The sequence below is a fragment of the Sparus aurata genome, chromosome 7 (assembly GCF_900880675.1).
Source record: "Sparus aurata chromosome 7, fSpaAur1.1, whole genome shotgun sequence".
In the NCBI taxonomy this organism is placed as follows: Eukaryota; Metazoa; Chordata; class Actinopteri; order Spariformes; family Sparidae; genus Sparus; species Sparus aurata.
The window spans coordinates 10,729,453-10,745,615 of NC_044193.1; the positions used below are offsets into that span (position 1 = coordinate 10,729,453).

A 16,163-nucleotide genomic window follows, 5' to 3' on the forward strand; every position below is an offset into this window, starting at 1 on the left:
GTCACCTTGAGGTGACTTGCAGTACCTCCCAGTGGCGTCAAAATTGTCATGCAAAATTACCTTATATTCATCCTGCAACAACACTGTGCATAATACATGACAACCTGACCTAGTTTAGTTTGTATTTAAGTCCAGTCTTCAGCTCAGTATTTGTTGAGTCCTCAGTTGGGTTTCCCTGATGTTGCATTGTGTTTGCCTGTTACTCATGTCCCGTGATCCTGGTTAAAAACTTCATCCATTGCACTTGTTTGGCTGGAACTGCTGTGTTTTGCTTGGCACTTATTCATTGCATAATTAGATCTAATTTAACCCAGACCAGGTTCTAGCCTTAACAAAGTGGTTTGATGCCCAAAGTGAACCAAACTGCAACTAGAAAGCTACAATAATAAAGTAAACTAAAAATAATAAGTCAGTGTATTAGTTTCATGCAAACACAAACACCAATCTCTTAATTTAGACTCAGTAAAGAGCTTTTAATGTACACCAACACAGTTGATTAGTTTATTAACACGAGATTGTTAATAATTGCAGCTTCTTTGCACAAGGTCATTTAAGCATATACACTTCCATCTAAATCTAATTCATTTCCACAAACCAGTCAATAGAATTCCAAACTCAAAAGGAGATTCAACATGTTTGACATTCATCAAGCTTGAATTTTCTCTAATCTTTTATGATTTAATAACATCAGTCAACATCACTACTATAGGAAAGGTTCTGCACTGATTAGACAATACCTTTGTTAATCAAATCACAACATGTACATTTCTGTGTATTTTATTAGTTCAGGTCTCTTAGTTAGGCTCAGCTTGGCCAGTCTTCTAAATTTCACTACGAAACTGCAACATGTCTTCCTTCATCTTTTTCTTGTAGTCTTCCTCAAACTCTTCGTTCTGGGCGACAGTGAAATGGTTCTTCCAGTCACCAACCTTCCCTGCAGAGCAATCAGTCAGGTATTTTAGCTGAACGCGGAGAGGGAATTTTGTTTCACATCACATGTTAGAATCACTGTTGACTGTACCTTTTCTGATGAAGGAGGAAATGTTGAAATCCATCTCTCTGAGTATTGTGTGGTTGACCATGTTGTCTGATTTCATTACATCAAACTGCACTCTGTTCAAAATTCTTTCCTTTCCCTCAGCTGATAGAGACAAACCAAGGAAGGAGCAGAGTTTGTCTATTTCCCGTCCAGTGTCCTGGCAGCACAGTGGTCAAAAGTTATCATAGTGCTACCACCAGCTTGAGCAGGGCTTTAGAGAAGTAACGTGGACAGGAAGAGACGTTGGACTCACACACACACGTGCACAGACAAGCCACAAAAAAGACTAAATTACCTCAACCAGATCTTCATAGAACACGTAATGGATGTTTGAGGGACTCTGTTTCTTCTTCCACCAGCCGTTCACATGGTTATACCAAGGACCAAACAGCACTACAGCAGCACAGCAATAAATGAAAGCACTTGATGAATGTTGAGGAAATCTTTGCATCTCTCATACAAGCAACTTTAAATAGTTTTTAATACATACTCTTTCCCTCCATGAACCTCTGGAGGTAACTGCTCCAGTCTCCAGGCTCTGGGTGGATCACGGTCATACATTCAAAATGGAAATAAGACACCACATTGTCCTTGGAATTGCGGGTGGAATAGATTATCTACACACCAAGAAAACTCTGTTATCTGAGGAGCAGTATTGCATTAATGTTGAAATACCTCCACATATTATCAGGGTTCACACAAGAACAGATTCCTACAACCACAGATCTCATCTTGAAATAACACAAATTGACTGACTCTGCAGTTTTGCTCCCAGAAGGACTTTGGTATGAACTGGACTGGAAGATGAGTCTTAATGAGTCGAGGAGAGGTTGGGAGTTTCTCCAACGTATCGGTTCCTCTTAGCACATGTGGAGTTCCCCCTGGTCCTGTAAATTATTAAAATAGTTTACATGTCAGTGATTGTTACAGTGTACTAGATACCGTAGTTTCTGGGCTTTCCTCCTCAAAGGTGTCGGCGTGTAGTTTGATGATAAAAGAGTTCTGCAGAGGCAAGACTGGGTGGAATGATAGAGCAATCTTTATTGAAACAGAATCTTGAGCCCTGCGTCCGGATCAGAAGCGGCCGCATTCTGATATTCTCAAATCTATGGCAAAAGCAATGCCAAAATGCTTCGCCCTCTGCCCTATGAGAACTCCTATCAGCCTTCTATCTTCGGAGATCTACCATGTGCCACACCCTCTCGTTCATCCTGTGAGGGCCTTTTTAGAGTCCCTTCTCAAGTACACCCACTTCTTCTGATTGGTCTCTTTGCCACATTATCCAATAGACCAAAAGAGGAGTGATTGTTTTAGGCATCTCCCACCATTTGGCATGCAGGTCAAACTCAGTTAAGCACTTTATGGTCTGTTAACCTTTGACTTCCTCAAGGTTGGAAGCCAACCCCTGGACCTTCACTCACACAATGAAAATCAATTAGTCGTGATTGAATCTAAACTAAGCAGATGAGTCATGATTGAATCTACACTAAGTAGATAAGAATGTGTTGCCCTCCAGATACCTCTATACAAAACAAAACATCTACATACCAACAGCTCAGTTGATCAAAATGTAACAATGTGATATGATGAGCAAGGCACACTTGGCATGCCAGAGGATTTTTAACTTGGCTGTTTTTTTGTTGATATGAATAGTGATTTTAGTGTGATCTGTCAATCTGTCAAATTACACCCAACATTTTCCTTTTTCGCACTGTTGCAACCTGAAATTCAGCAGGTCTTATTTAAAAGAAAACAGCATTTGCCCTCAAACAACCATCAGCCTGTAAACATATTCTGTGTTAGTTCATTTGTTAAATTCCTTTAAAAATGTTTGCACCTGTCTGACAGATCAGGTGTGTGATTGTTAGGTCACCTTCTCTCAAGGTGAAGGTGCCCTCCAACAACTGCACTCTTTTAAAGATTGGGATGGATGTCTGACGCTCCGGAGACATCTCACCAAAATACAACAGGTCCAGGATGCAGCAGAGCCAGGTGGTTCCTAAAAGATAGAGGAAATTAATAAATGAATAATCAGTGATTAAATAAATCACAATCCCTCACCTCCATACACACATCTATTTAGGCACCCCGCTATCAAGTAAAACACATCCTGTTCATGTCTGAGGACTGACCGGATCTGGGGTATGCTGCTATCAGTACATCATCTGGCCTGGCCTGAAAGTTTTGAAGGTTCTCCCAGTTGTCTGTGTAATGGTGCGTCATCGAGACTCCATGAAAGTCAAACAGTTCTGGTCGTGAAGGAATATCCAACTGTAAAAGGCAAGAAACAAAGAAGACTCAGATCATATGGTACTGTTGCAACAACAGTGGTTGTTGGGGAAAGAATGCAAACAACATTGTTCACATTCAGTCGTAGCAGCAAGGTTAAATTGTCTGAGAAAATCATTTCTACATGTCATCTTGATAGAGAATAACTAGTTCACAGTCCATAAGAACCTAGGGAGTCTGAGTTTAGATTGACTCAGAAAACAATTTAAACTTCTACAAGTTGTTTGAGAGACATCATTTAAATTTCTGTTCTAATTAGCTCTATGTTGTGTGTTAAACACGCACCAAATCCCACTGGAAAGTAATCATGTTTTGAATAAAAGCACATTATAGACATGAAAATTGAAATCCTGGTTATTTGAAGACATACCTTGAACATGTTTGAGTACCCTTTCTTCTGTTATCCCACGCCTTGGCTCCGCTGTACGATGAAAATGACAGTATTGATTCCCTTTAAGAGAGCTATTCAATTTTAGGCGTTAGCAATCAGCTTTTCTAATCCACTGAGGCCGGGGTACAGAATGTTAGTAACACAATTCAGCCTAGATGACTATACCCACAGCTCAAAGCAAAACATTAACTAAATATGGACAAAATGTACTTCAGTGTGAACTTGAACCAACAACATCTTTCACTGAGTGACTAAGACTGTAACAAATTCAAAGACTTGACAAAATTTACTTTGACCTGTGTTTTTGATTTGCTCCTTACATCCATCATAGAATAAAAATAAGATGTCCAACTGTTTTTTTTTTCTTGTTTCCTCACCCACCAGACTGTACATGTCTGTACTGGCAACCAAACAATCAACCCAAACACCAGAATAAAGGTTAGCCGAGTACGCTTCTGCGAATCCACAGGGAAGTTAAAACTGGACGATTCTTTTTGTTGCAAAAATTCTGTTTGGGAATTTATTTATTTTTTCTTCCCCTTTTTCTCACAACGCCTTGTTTAGTCTCCGCTCAGGTTTAGGCAGAAAAACCACTTGGTTAGGGTTTAATTCTTGGCTTGAAATATTCATTTTGGCTTCCATGCTCTGACAGCAGATCAAAATCCCTCTGACATGTACAGGGCATCACATTCACAACACATTAAAAGCTTTTATAACCTGATTTTAAGCAAAAAAATGACACATTACAGTTAAACTATTTTTGCAGCTAATGGAGTCCCAGAAGTTTATTTTGTACTTACCGATCATAGAGTCGGTCAACTGCTTAGCGAAGAAAGTTCAGTAAATCTGGACATTTTATACTAAAAGATTTATTGAAGCCCCAAATTCAGGAGAATAGCAAACATTGGAAGAAACACTGTGTGCTGACAAACCAATCATGAAGGTTACTTTCTGAGTAGTACGTTGCCTTTATCAGACACATGAGACTTCCTGTCCAATAATGGAACTCTTCAGTCATCTATATAAATTGATTTTTCTGGGAATTGTTAAGATTTATTATTTCCCCGTCTGATTTCAGTTTCTAACACTATGAATAAATTACTATGTACCGATGTGATTTAAGTCTAACACACTGTGATTCAATTGATATGCACTAACAAGCTGTATTATTAAAAGAGTTGCACTGACAATCTGTATCATATAATAGCTGTACACATCCTGTTGATAAATAAGATTGGTCGTAATTGTTAATCCTTTTTTATGAGGGATTAATACATGATGGAGGAAAACCAGGGTATGAGAGAGAACACACATTCTTGGCATAGATAATAGGTTTGTTTCGAACAGAGAGTGCTTTTCGTAAGAGAAGGCCAAGGTCTATTGAGCATGTGGGATGATGAACATGCTACATTTATTTTTGCCTGCACGTACATAATGTTCTTGAAAAATAATAGGTAACAGTTAAAAGCACGAGGTACAGCCAAAGGTCAGAGATGCTGACAATAGAGTGATGAGGAAAGTAAGACAGTAGAGGGAGGTTCCCTCAACAGGGCGATGTCTCCCAGGATTGGACGGGTCATGATGCCAATGGGCTGGGACCAGCTCGGGCACCAACGATGGGAGAGCTAAGTTTAAACCACAGCTCCACCCCACCTTTTTGACCAATAAGAAAATACACACTTGTTGCTGTGAAAAACAATAAGAAGTATTGTAATGTAAAATTCTTCATCCTTTGCTGGGCGATGGGTTGCAGAGTAACAGCATTCCGCTGAATGTGATTTGTCAAACAGAGAAGGTCCTTGATCAAGCTTTGCTTAATGTTACAATTCTAAATAAATGGTAAAAAGCACATCGTAATTTGTCTTCTTTCAAATAAACAAACACGCGTGACAGAATTCACAAAATTGGCAAATATGCTTCAGTCTGATTAATTTCCACAAACTGTCACATGATGCAGATTCCAAAAACATATAAAAGGAGATTCAACATTTCAAGCTTTGATTCTTATGGTTCCTATCACATCAGCAGAAATCAGTGCAGTGGGAAATGTCCCACACTGCTTCTACAGTATCCGTATCAATTGCCTTAATATCATGACGCAGTAACATCAACGTTGTCATTGCATCATCATCAGTCAGGACTCTAAACTTCGGTACGAAACTTCAGCGTAGCATTCTTCATTTTCTGCTTGTAGTCCTCGTCAAGCTTTTCATTTTGGGCCACAGTAAAATGGTTCTTCCAGTCACCAACTTTCCCTTGAGAGGACGAAATAATTTTTCAGGTCATCTCATAAGAACAGGTAATACGTGTTTTCAAGCAGATTTAGATTTTTTGCATACCTTTTCTCATGAAGGGGGACACCTTGTGATTCATTACTTGAACAGTGGAGTAGTTGGCCATTTTGTTTTGTTTCATATTGTCAAACTTCGATCCAGTTGTGACTTTTTCCTTCTCCTCAGCAGAGGGAGACAAACCGAGGAAGGAGCAGAGTCGGTCTATCTCTCGTCCACAGTCCTGCAGAAAATGAGAGAATCTGAGCGTCGGCCTCGCGAAACATAAATGAAAAGCACGAAGTGGTTATCATTCTAATCAACATGCAGTCTTAAAAAGGTTATATTAACAGTTACTAACACATCACGATGTCTGTCACTTCTCAGCTCACCTCAATCATATCCTCAAAGAACATGTAGTGAAGTTTTGAATAAGTCTGCCTCTTCTCCCACCAGCCGTTCACATGGTCATACCACGATCCAAACACCACTGAAACCACAGAATCATGTATGAGGGGATGATGGAAATGAGATGACATTGTTCCTCCTTTACAGTGAAAGCCCTTTGAACCCACTCTTTCCCTCCATGAAATCATGCAGAAAGGTGCTCCAGTCCCCTGGCTCTGGCTGAAGAGAGTTCATGCGGCCGAAGTGGTAATAGGACACCACATTGTCCTTTATGTTACGAGCCACGTAGACTATCTACAGAAAGAGAAAAACACTCAGCGACAAACTGTCAGCCCCGCAATAATAATTCACGTGATTCAAGTGTTAAAGCAACTAAAATGTAATGTCACGGAGAAAGATGGTTGACAGATGACAGAGTCATCTCAAAATCTTCAAATATTGACGATTTGGGTCGGAAGGCAAACCGAAGCAGAGATAGACAGCTTGCGGATAAGACTCAACAATCCACTCGTTCTCCAGGAAGTTACATTTTGTCGCTTGAAACACTTTGTGTGTACTGCATTTACCCTGCAATTCTGCTCCCAGAAGGACTTGGGTATGAACTGGACCGGTAGATGAGTTTTAATGAGACGAGGTGTGGTGGGAAGCTTGTTTGCCAAGTCTACACCTTTGTGAAGAGAAGCATTATTCACTGACAGATTACATGCAATAGATGGACTTTGCGCAAACACATTGACTGTTCTCATAATGTTATTCCAACGTGTTAACATCTAGTTACATCTAAAATGCATGTTCTATGCTTTCATATGTAAATAACAGCTTTTTCATTAACAGTAGGTTGGAGAACTCATTTTTCTGTTGGACCACCGACTAAAGAACAGGAGAGCGACTGGACTAGCAGGTAGCATAAGATGTCAGTATTGTACATACACCACTGTTGTTACTGCAGAATGATAATGCTGCTCTGTAGCTGCTGGATGTGTAAAGAATGAGCTGGTAGCTGTTTGCTATATCAACTCAAAGGCATATTATACAGGATTAGCCCGTTGAGTGAGATAGAGAGTGAATGAAGAGTGGGTGCAGCATTTAACTTAAATGAATAAGTGATATCATATCATATCATATCATATCATATCATATTATATTATATTATATAACAAAATAGTATAACACAGTACATTATATTAGTCTAAAAAAATTACAAAAAGGATATCAAAATTCAACATCATTTCAACAATTCCCTACTCTCTCTCTCTCTCTCTCTCTCTCTCTCTCTCTCTCTCTCTCTCTCTCTCTCTCTCTCTCCCTCCCTCTCTCTCTCTCCCTTTGTGTGAATGCAGCGGAATTGACAGGCTTAATCTTGGTCATTGTTTGCCTCTTGGCCCCACCTGTGTTTGTGTATAGCCCTGCCCTCTGTCAAACACAGAGGTGCATGCAGGCGGTGGAGTGGTAGGGGTCCCTGCAGACACAGACATCACCACACATTTCAAGTGGGTCTTAAGAGGAAGTAAGAGGACGAGTTTGTGTTTTGTTTTGTTTTTTCCCGAAAAATCCACATACATAATAATAAATACAAGATCTTTGATTCTTATGTTCACAACTTTTATCTGCTGCCTTCAGTGACCAGAAATATTATCACACCTTTAAGTTGATATGGTGGAAATGATATTAACAAACATTGGCCTTTTTTACCCATCAAGCAGCCCTTTTACCGTATGACACACGCGACTCAGTGCATGCCCGCAAACAAAACTGATACAATGCCTTGTCCGGTGTCTGTACAATCTCACTCACTGTGGTTATACACACTGAACAATAATAATAAAGAGATTAAGGAGACAAAGTACACCCATCAAGTGATCATGGTGTAATCTAAAGATACCTGAGTGATTGTCTGCGCATTATTCTACCTGAGGGTTGCAACGGGCTACAGAGCTCCAAAAATGGCACCCTGTCCTGAAGAGGAGTGGACTTCTGAAGCTCTGGATGTGTCTTCCCAAAATACAGAAGATCCAGGATGTAAGAGACCCATGTGGTTCCTGAAATTATATGAAATCATACTGTATCAATCAACCAACAGAACATGAATGCAAGTATAACAATGATGCCCAAGAGTCTACACTCTTATACACACAACCCCACCTGCTTTAGGGTAAGTAGCTATGAGGATATCGTCTGGTCTTGCTTTGAAGTTCTGTACGTTGTCCCAGTTATCGGTGAAGTATTTGGTCATAGAGACTCCATGGAAGTCAATCAGTGTCGGTCGCGGTGGCTGCTCCATCTGCAAAATGGCTTGTTTTAAAATACTAAGATGTCATTGTGAATTTTGCCCATGCTGTCAGGACCGAGGCAAATTAGTCAGTAATCATCTGGTCCGGTCCAGATAACAATTTATGGGATTTGACCAGAAGCCAGTGCAACATTGATAACTGAAGAGCCACAGAGCAGTAAAAAACGTCCATTGGTGCCTTGCTCATACAGGGAAATGCAAAAATTACAACATTTCCTTCTCAGTTAAGTGTTCCCCACCGAAACCAAATGAAATACACACTGAAATACATAAAAGAATCACAACATCACTAACATGAAGAAATGTTCAAACAAATTAAATTATTTTAACGTCATTTTCTTCAAGGAAAAATTTGACAGCTGTATTGTTCTGTTGGCTGATTAATATGCTTCTTTGCCTCTCTGGTTCACAACTGAAATATTCACCAGATTGGCAATGAGATGTCGACACGCACCTTTTAATCATTTATCCTAAAAGGGTACAAACATTTATGAAAATGTTAAAGGTTAAAGGTCTACTGTACATGACCTGTAACTTTTGGAGCTTGAAAACATATTACATGACATTATTATGATCAATCAATGATCTGCCACATAACTTTCAAATGCAGCACATGCTTATTAAAAACCATAGTATGTTGTCTTCCGTGAATATTTCAGTCCAAAGTAGCCTGCTGCTAACTCACCCTGTTGAGTTGGTATTTCTCCAAAAGTGTGATCATCCAAACTGAAGAGAAGTCTGTGTGTTGTGTAATATTCACTGTAAAATGCTGCACAACTTCCTGAAACTAATGTAGGCGTGTAGTGTGCCAGGGGTCACTCTGCCCCAATGGAAGTCATGTCGAATCAGGGCATGCAACATCACTAAAGAAGTGTCGCAACAAAAATAACACCTTTCCTCTTTGTTTGTTTGAATTATTTTATCTTTGCACGCACAGAATGAAATGGTAAATTGTGTTGCATGCACAAAAAGTGGTATTTTCACAAACCAAATCAAGATCAAAATACAGTACCTTTGATAGCCGTGTACTGTGTTCTTCAGCAACATCAGAGTAAGGAAATAGTAGAGTCATACAGCACCAACGCGACACTGCGGGAAATGCTCTCATTCACTCTCTTAGGCTATTGTAGGTCCACATTAATGTCCTCAGCTGTGTTTTACGTCACAAAAATTCTGATCACTGACTAACAGACAAATATTCAAACTAAATAAATAATAATATCCTATAGCTCATACTGACTTATGATAGAGAAACCTGTAGGAGTAAACATGAAGTAAAGAGGTCAAAAAAGAAATGAAAAACAATTATAACCATTTTTACTGACAGGTGAATAGTGAAGGAGACGGGAGGATATGGGAGTCAGATCACCGGGATTGTTTGGGTGACGTCTGAAGGCATCTTGTGGACACGAATGGCAATAAAACTAAAAAGAGATACAGCAGAGGGGGGAAGTAGGAATGTGTAAGTCCCCTGACTGCTCTGCTAAAGAGGCTGCTCTGGTAATATAGTATATATTTTACAGTGCTTGGTCAGGATCGGGAAAATCGTGTCCACATCCTGATTTTAAGTCACCTTAGCATAGCCTTGCACATTGCTGACAAAGACAATTATCCAGAGATCACAGACGAAATTATGTAAATATAACAGACATATACACAATAATGACATATATCATTGTGTCAACACTCCTTCTCGAGAGGGGATCTGCCCTCTGCTTGCTATATTCAGATTCCTACTCATTGTACTGGCTTATCTCGAACATTTAAAACCATTCTTAAACTTCATTGTAACCTTGTTTCTATATTTCGTAATGAGCGTCCATGGTCCATCTAAGCCAATGTATCTTTTCATTGAAAGGAAAGCCAGTGTTAACAGAGGATGCATTACTTCTACACACTTCTGGGCATAGTGGTACATGCTCATTCAACAATATAAGTTTTAAGGACTCCTCCCCCAAATGTATCTTTTTCCGGGCAGTGATAAAGAATGTATTAAGGGTCCTCTCTCCACAGGCATTAGTTTAAATGTAAAATAAAAATGTCAAGGTTAGAGCTGACACCCACTAATACTGATAATTCTCTGTTTGAGAGGATTCTACCTCTTTTTCACTCTTTTGAAGGCAATACTCATGGAGACAGACACACGTATTTGTGTGATAAGTTTTACATTCTAACTTTATAACTTTTACACACAACAATTCTAAAAAAAACTGTCTGTCTCGATCTTGCTTCTCCGAAAACTGTATTTTCAAATTGTTATAGTTTCGACCATAGCCCATAGTGGCAACCAAAACAGGTATTTCAAGCCAAACCACAATGTTTTCCTAAACGTAACCAAGTGTTTTTTGTGCCTACAGCTAACCAGAGCATAAGCACAGCATTATGACAGTTGCGACATAAAGAAATGTACAGCTTCAATTTATCTGCGGTTTTACACAAATGTACTTAGCTTACATTTGTCTTGATGTTCTTGTTGAGCATTTTTAAGTTCAGAGGCATCCCAAAAGGGCATAATATCTTGCATGTGGAGGCCAACTATTTTTCAAGAATGTGGGGCAGCCTGTATGTGATTATACTGCATTTCCCTGCCCCGACCTCCGTTTGGATCTCTGCCTTTAAACAGATCCTTCCTTCGGACCACTCCCGTTGTCACCTGATCCTTGCTTGCCAACACACGCCCATGGATTTTAACACTGCTTTAATGAAACACGGAGTGGTGGGAAGCAGCTCTGCCAAGTCATTACCTTTGTGAAGAGAATTATTAATCAACTAGAGAAAAAGTCAAATTAAACCTACAGTAGAATGTGACAGCCACTACAATAGCGATAGTGTAGTAAATAGGAGTTAGGTGTTATGTAACCTGTTCCCCTCCCAAATCAAATAAAATACACATTGTAATACACGAAGGAAAAATGACGCCCTGCTGTTTGCATTAAAATGATGTCTGATTATTAGGCATCTTTGCCTTTCTTGTTCACTCTGGTTTTCTCCATCAGATACACAATCATGCATTAAACCATTAGAGTGGCTCACTAAAATATTCCCTATCTATTATGTGTAACCTTAAAAGCATACAGCCAAATGATGAAGCCAAATAACTTTCAAGTGCAGCCTATTCCTAAAACATGCATATTTAAAATGTAGCCTACTACACATTCACTCTGCAGAGTGGGTATTTCAGTTAACTTTGCCTTCTTCCTCAGGATAAAATCTGTTGTTTAAGATAATTACTGCGTCAAACCAGTTCAACATATGTGCAAATTTTACCCTGAGGTCAAACAAACCAGTGTCTCAGTCATCCACACAATAGATGTAACACTCACCATGGCACAGCATAACTACTTGAAAACAATATAGGCTTGTTAATAGTGTGCCATGGGACATTTTTTATCAGCTGTTAGGCTGACTGCTCAACTGTGAACCACTTTTTTATCAGGTCAGAGGTATAATCATTGTCCTCTCAAAGTCAGGTTAAAGCAGGTCTAACAACTCTATCCAAGCTATGAGTAGTTTAATCTTTGCACACACACAGTTCCCATGGTTAAGTTCCCATGCAAAGCTCATAGTCCACCTGTCCTCACTGATAAACCTCTTTATTATCTCTGATTATGAGCACTTTTCCAACAAATTCAGCAAAATGTAGGCTACCTTTACATTTAATGCTGCATTTTTACAGCATATAGAAAAAAACTGAATCTTCCAGTCATTCGTGGACCAATCTCCACTTATACACAGCTTGTTCAGATTTCAGTGCGGAACTCAAGTGTGAGGTCCTTCATCTTTTTCTTGTAGTCTTCCTCAAACTCCTCATTCTGGGCCACAGTGAAATGGTTCTTCCAGTCACCGACCTTCCCTGTGAAACCGCAGAGAATCATTTTAGCTAAAAGTGGCGATCTGATTTTGATTCATGACACACACATTCAGCCGACGTAATTATCAGTTTACCTTTTCTCATGAAAGGGGAAATTTTGAAATCCATAATTGGAATTGTACAGTGGTTGACCATGTCATTCTTCTTCATGTTATCAAACTGCACTCCACCTGTGATTTGTTTCTTCTCCTCAGCCGAAGGAGACAAACCAAGAAAGGAGCAGAGTTTGTCTATTTCCCGTCCAGTGTCCTGGAAAGACAATAGTCACATATTATCATTGCTTTATAGCCAGCTAGAGGAGAGCTATACAAGAAAAAGTAGCCTGAATAGAAAGAACCCACAAAATGAACAGAAATACCTCAATCATGTCTTCATAGAACATATAATGGATGTTTGAGTAGGTCTGTTTCTTCTTCCACCAGTTGTTCACATGGTCGTACCAGGATCCAAACACCACTGAAGCAATGGAACAATACATGAAAGCACATCGATAGAAATCTGTTTATCTCTGTTCCAAAAAAAACAACTCAGTTATATTTCATACACACTCTTTCCCTCCATGAATCTGTGGAAGTAGTTGTTCCACTCGCCAGGCTCCGGCTCAGCCATGTTCATGCGATCAAAGTGAAAAAAAGACACCATATTGTCTTTGGCATTGCGGGCCACGTAGACCACCTACAGAAATGGAAAACACTTAAATCACCTTTTAATTCAGCCTTTTCGGTGAAGTTTATTTTTGAAGATATTCTAACATCCCAACAATACTCAATGAATCAAAAAAAGACAAAAAAAAGTTGGCAACATTGGCGGTGGAGGCAGAGTTCTGAGAGTGTATGTGCTTTTCTTGGTTGGTTTGTACAAAAACAGTCAGTGGCGGTGCCAATACGTCGAGTTGTGAGCTGTAGTTTCCATGGTGAACACACCGACTTCTTCATCTGTCTCGTGCTTCCCACAGGCCTGCTGCTGCTCCTCTCAGAGCCTCCCCCATAACTGCTCTTCCCTGCCTTGGTGTCCCTTGACACACTTGCCAACACTCCCGATTTTGCCCGGAGAAGCCAGTTTTTCATTGGCCTCTCCCGGTTTCCTTCCGGCGTCCCAATTCTCCTGTATTTCTCCCCACACTTTTGCCCCTTTCAGTCATCATAACCTGTTTCTGGTGCAGTACAGGGTGAGGTCTGCTGTAATGTTGCGCCTCTTGCTCCTCTGGACATTGAAATGGAGAGAATAAGGAATATTTAATCACATTTCAGATGCCCTGGAGAGTGGAATTTCTGTTTTGTTGTGAAAAGTCTTAAAAGAAAGGTCACAATACATCAATTGACATCAAGTACGGAAATGTTTCCCTGATCATTAAATTAGTCATTTAACCTAAAAATGCTGTGGCATTTAACTTGTTATTTTACTATTTTTATTTTTTAAATGCAACCAGAATGCAGAAAACACAGTCCTTGAACCTTGGACAGGCTCGTTGTCTGCACGGTCAGCAGTTGCAAAGCTGGCTCGCCCCAATCAACCTGGCAGTAGATGCAAGCTTCCCATTTGCTCAAACCAAGTAACATTATTCCTGAATGTATCCGTCACTTTACCATGCTCGGTCGGTCTGTTAAGCAGGGAAACAACAGCTACGCAATCCACTGTATCAGAAGAAACACAGAGAGACCTGTGAGGAGCAGGCGGGATTCTTTCAGCTGCAAGTTCAAAATCTCGCCTGCTCTTAATGTTATTTTTTCAGTGTTACCAACTCCAGCGCTGTGGGTCCGTAATGCTGCTGAAGCTACTTTGTACAGTGTGCACAGCATCCTCTCACTGTACTCTGAAATCGTGCAAATAACACACAAACCTCTGACCTTGCAATTTTGCTCCCAAAAGGATTTTGGCACAAACTGAACTGGAAAATGAGTTTTAATGAGCCGTGGAGAGGTGGGGAGGTTTTCTGCCATGTCAATTCCTGTAAGAAGATTAGAGATAGATTAAGCCAAAGTCTGATCTTAATGTGCGGAAGCTGTTTCTTGACTTCCGCACTCTAGTGTAGACTGACTTAGTTATATACCTGACAAAAACACATTACTCCTGCATATGCTTTGCTGACTCGCTGTGACTAATCTGAACACTGTGTCTCTTTAGTTGAGATGGTATTAGTTGAAAGGCAAAAACTAGTTATGGTCACTGTGTGTATACTGCTATTGTCTGTATTTTGAGTTTGAGTTTAAAGGTCAAATTTGTGAGAAAGTTGATTTTTGAACCTCATTCCCAACTTGTAAACAGTATCTGGATTATGGTGCATAAGTTCGATCATCTTTTCAACCTTGAAACATAGATGGGATGTTGATCTCCAAGAAAGGCACTCTATGTTCGATTGGGATGGATGTCTGACGCTCTGGAGCTGTTTTGCCAAAATACAGCAAGTCAAGGATCAAGGAGACCCACGTGGTCCCTAAGAGAAAGACACAGGCAGAGAGAGGAAAAATGAAATCACAGCCACTCATCTATATTCACACATTTATCATGAGCTGTAAAACCATTTATGCTGACTGTTTGAGCGTACTGACCTGCTTTTGGGTATGTTGCAATGAGTATGTCATCTGGCCTGGCCTGAAAATTTTGAATGTTCTCCCAGTTGTTGGTGAAATAGTGAGTCATTGAGACGCCACGGAAATCAAACAATTCTGGTCGAGGGGGTGAATCTGTCTTTTAAAACGAAAAGAGAAGCATACTAACCATGTGTGAGAGTGATCAAACCACAGCAATTTTGACGGAGCGCCAAGGAATTCAAAAACTGTGCACCAGATGTTGCGGACAAAGAAGTCAGAATGTCTTTAAAAAAGTGACTTCCACAAGGCATCGTAGAAGGAGAGACAAAAACAAATTCATAGCCACCACCTGCATAAACCTCAGTTAATTCTCAGTAGCTCAGCATTTCATGTTTACCAAGTAATGAACAACACATAAAAGTAAAGCACGCTGAAGCTTTATATAGAAATGAATTTAGAGACATACCATCTTGGGATCAGTTGCTGCTGGTTACCCTGCTGTGCTTTGTGACACTCCTCCTTTCCTGCTGTAATTCTTAAAAGCAAACCGTTGCCCTGCCTCTCTCTTGTCGTTGCACAACACTATATTTGTCATATGTGGGTCAGATCCAGATGCTCCTGGGTTATTAACCTTTGTTCTCATTCTCCTCATCTGAGTGTGATCATGTTTACAGCAGTGTGCTGGTGTGCATTTCAAGACACTGAACGGGAAAGATTTGTAGACATGCATCAACTTCAAGTTTTACTACTTCCATGAAGTGATTTGTTCTTTTTAGCCATTTCAGGAATCAAGTCTTCAGATTATTATAGTAACATACTGTGTCATGCAATGGCGGGGGGGGGGGGGGGGGGGGGGGGGTTGTTTCTTGTACTTAGTACTTAATTTTTAACTATACCTAGACCTGGCCCAGTCCCCAGATAATTTACTAGTGCCTCAGTGCCGTAACAATAAGCATCAGCAGGAATGCAAGATATCTTTAAATGTCACAGTTGTGGCTGTTGTGGCTTACGTCTACAGAGGCAGGACTTGTTAGTACGATCAGTTTTTAGCAACCTAGCCAATCCCAGACTGGC

At 40.1% G+C, this 16,163-nt stretch overlaps 3 protein-coding genes across 6 annotated transcripts; all 3 read right to left on the reverse strand.

Annotated features, from left to right (window-relative positions):
- Nucleotides 1-456: 456 nt before the first annotated feature.
- On the reverse strand, nucleotides 457-3,812 carry LOC115584906 (cytosolic sulfotransferase 1-like). The gene is made up of 8 exons (XM_030422811.1): nucleotides 3,699-3,812; nucleotides 3,172-3,310; nucleotides 2,913-3,038; nucleotides 1,796-1,926; nucleotides 1,530-1,656; nucleotides 1,335-1,432; nucleotides 1,022-1,196; nucleotides 457-934 (listed from the first exon to the last, which is right to left on the reverse strand). Exons 1-8 carry the CDS (start codon nucleotides 3,705-3,707, stop codon nucleotides 822-824), a joined length of 918 nt encoding a protein of 305 aa, XP_030278671.1. The 5' UTR covers nucleotides 3,708-3,812; the 3' UTR covers nucleotides 457-821.
- Nucleotides 3,813-4,572: 760 nt separating this feature from the next.
- Nucleotides 4,573-9,450, reverse strand: LOC115584905 (cytosolic sulfotransferase 2-like). 3 transcript variants are annotated; one of them, XM_030422809.1, is made up of 8 exons: nucleotides 9,373-9,450; nucleotides 8,540-8,678; nucleotides 8,308-8,436; nucleotides 6,964-7,058; nucleotides 6,565-6,691; nucleotides 6,382-6,479; nucleotides 6,059-6,233; nucleotides 4,573-5,974 (listed from the first exon to the last, which is right to left on the reverse strand). In XM_030422809.1, the coding sequence occupies exons 1-8, from the start codon at nucleotides 9,406-9,408 to the stop codon at nucleotides 5,862-5,864; spliced, it is 912 nt and encodes a 303-aa protein (XP_030278669.1). In that variant the 5' UTR covers nucleotides 9,409-9,450; the 3' UTR covers nucleotides 4,573-5,861. The 3 variants fall into 3 exon arrangements, with proteins under 3 accessions (XP_030278669.1, XP_030278668.1, XP_030278670.1); XM_030422808.1 differs by having other exon boundaries at nucleotides 6,964-7,064; XM_030422810.1 differs by lacking the exon at nucleotides 8,308-8,436 and having other exon boundaries at nucleotides 6,964-7,064; nucleotides 9,373-9,445.
- A 141-nt stretch (nucleotides 9,451-9,591) lies between these two features.
- LOC115584909 (cytosolic sulfotransferase 3-like) lies at nucleotides 9,592-15,633 on the reverse strand. 2 transcript variants are annotated; one of them, XM_030422817.1, is made up of 8 exons: nucleotides 15,556-15,633; nucleotides 15,108-15,246; nucleotides 14,864-14,992; nucleotides 14,406-14,506; nucleotides 13,107-13,233; nucleotides 12,917-13,014; nucleotides 12,633-12,807; nucleotides 9,592-12,540 (listed from the first exon to the last, which is right to left on the reverse strand). In XM_030422817.1, the coding sequence occupies exons 1-8, from the start codon at nucleotides 15,556-15,558 to the stop codon at nucleotides 12,428-12,430; spliced, it is 885 nt and encodes a 294-aa protein (XP_030278677.1). In that variant the 5' UTR covers nucleotides 15,559-15,633; the 3' UTR covers nucleotides 9,592-12,427. The 2 variants fall into 2 exon arrangements, with proteins under 2 accessions (XP_030278677.1, XP_030278678.1); XM_030422818.1 differs by having other exon boundaries at nucleotides 15,108-15,242; nucleotides 15,556-15,609.
- Between the last annotated feature and the right edge of the window lie 530 nt (nucleotides 15,634-16,163).

Bases quoted from the DNA above. Each gene is read 5' to 3' on its own strand.
- LOC115584909 (XM_030422817.1), bottom strand. The intron at 14,507-14,863 runs GTTGAAAAGATG...ATCTTCTTACAG, and splicing joins CATCCCATCTATGTTTCAAG to GAATTGACATGGCAGAAAAC. The intron at 12,808-12,916 runs GTATTTCTGTTC...TTGTCTTTCCAG, and splicing joins TCTATGAAGACATGATTGAG to GACACTGGACGGGAAATAGA.
- LOC115584905 (XM_030422808.1), bottom strand. From the start codon at position 9,408: ATGATCACACTTTTGGAGAAATACCAACTCAACAGG. The intron at 6,234-6,381 runs GTGAGCTGAGAA...CATTTTCTGCAG, and splicing joins TCTTTGAGGATATGATTGAG to GACTGTGGACGAGAGATAGA. The intron at 5,975-6,058 runs GTATGCAAAAAA...CGTCCTCTCAAG, and splicing joins GTCCCCCTTCATGAGAAAAG to GGAAAGTTGGTGACTGGAAG.
- LOC115584906 (XM_030422811.1), bottom strand. The intron at 1,927-2,912 runs GTGACCTAACAA...AATAATTTACAG, and splicing joins CACCTTCACCTTGAGAGAAG to GACCAGGGGGAACTCCACAT. The intron at 1,433-1,529 runs GTATGTATTAAA...GTGCTGCTGTAG, and splicing joins GAGGTTCATGGAGGGAAAGA to TGCTGTTTGGTCCTTGGTAT.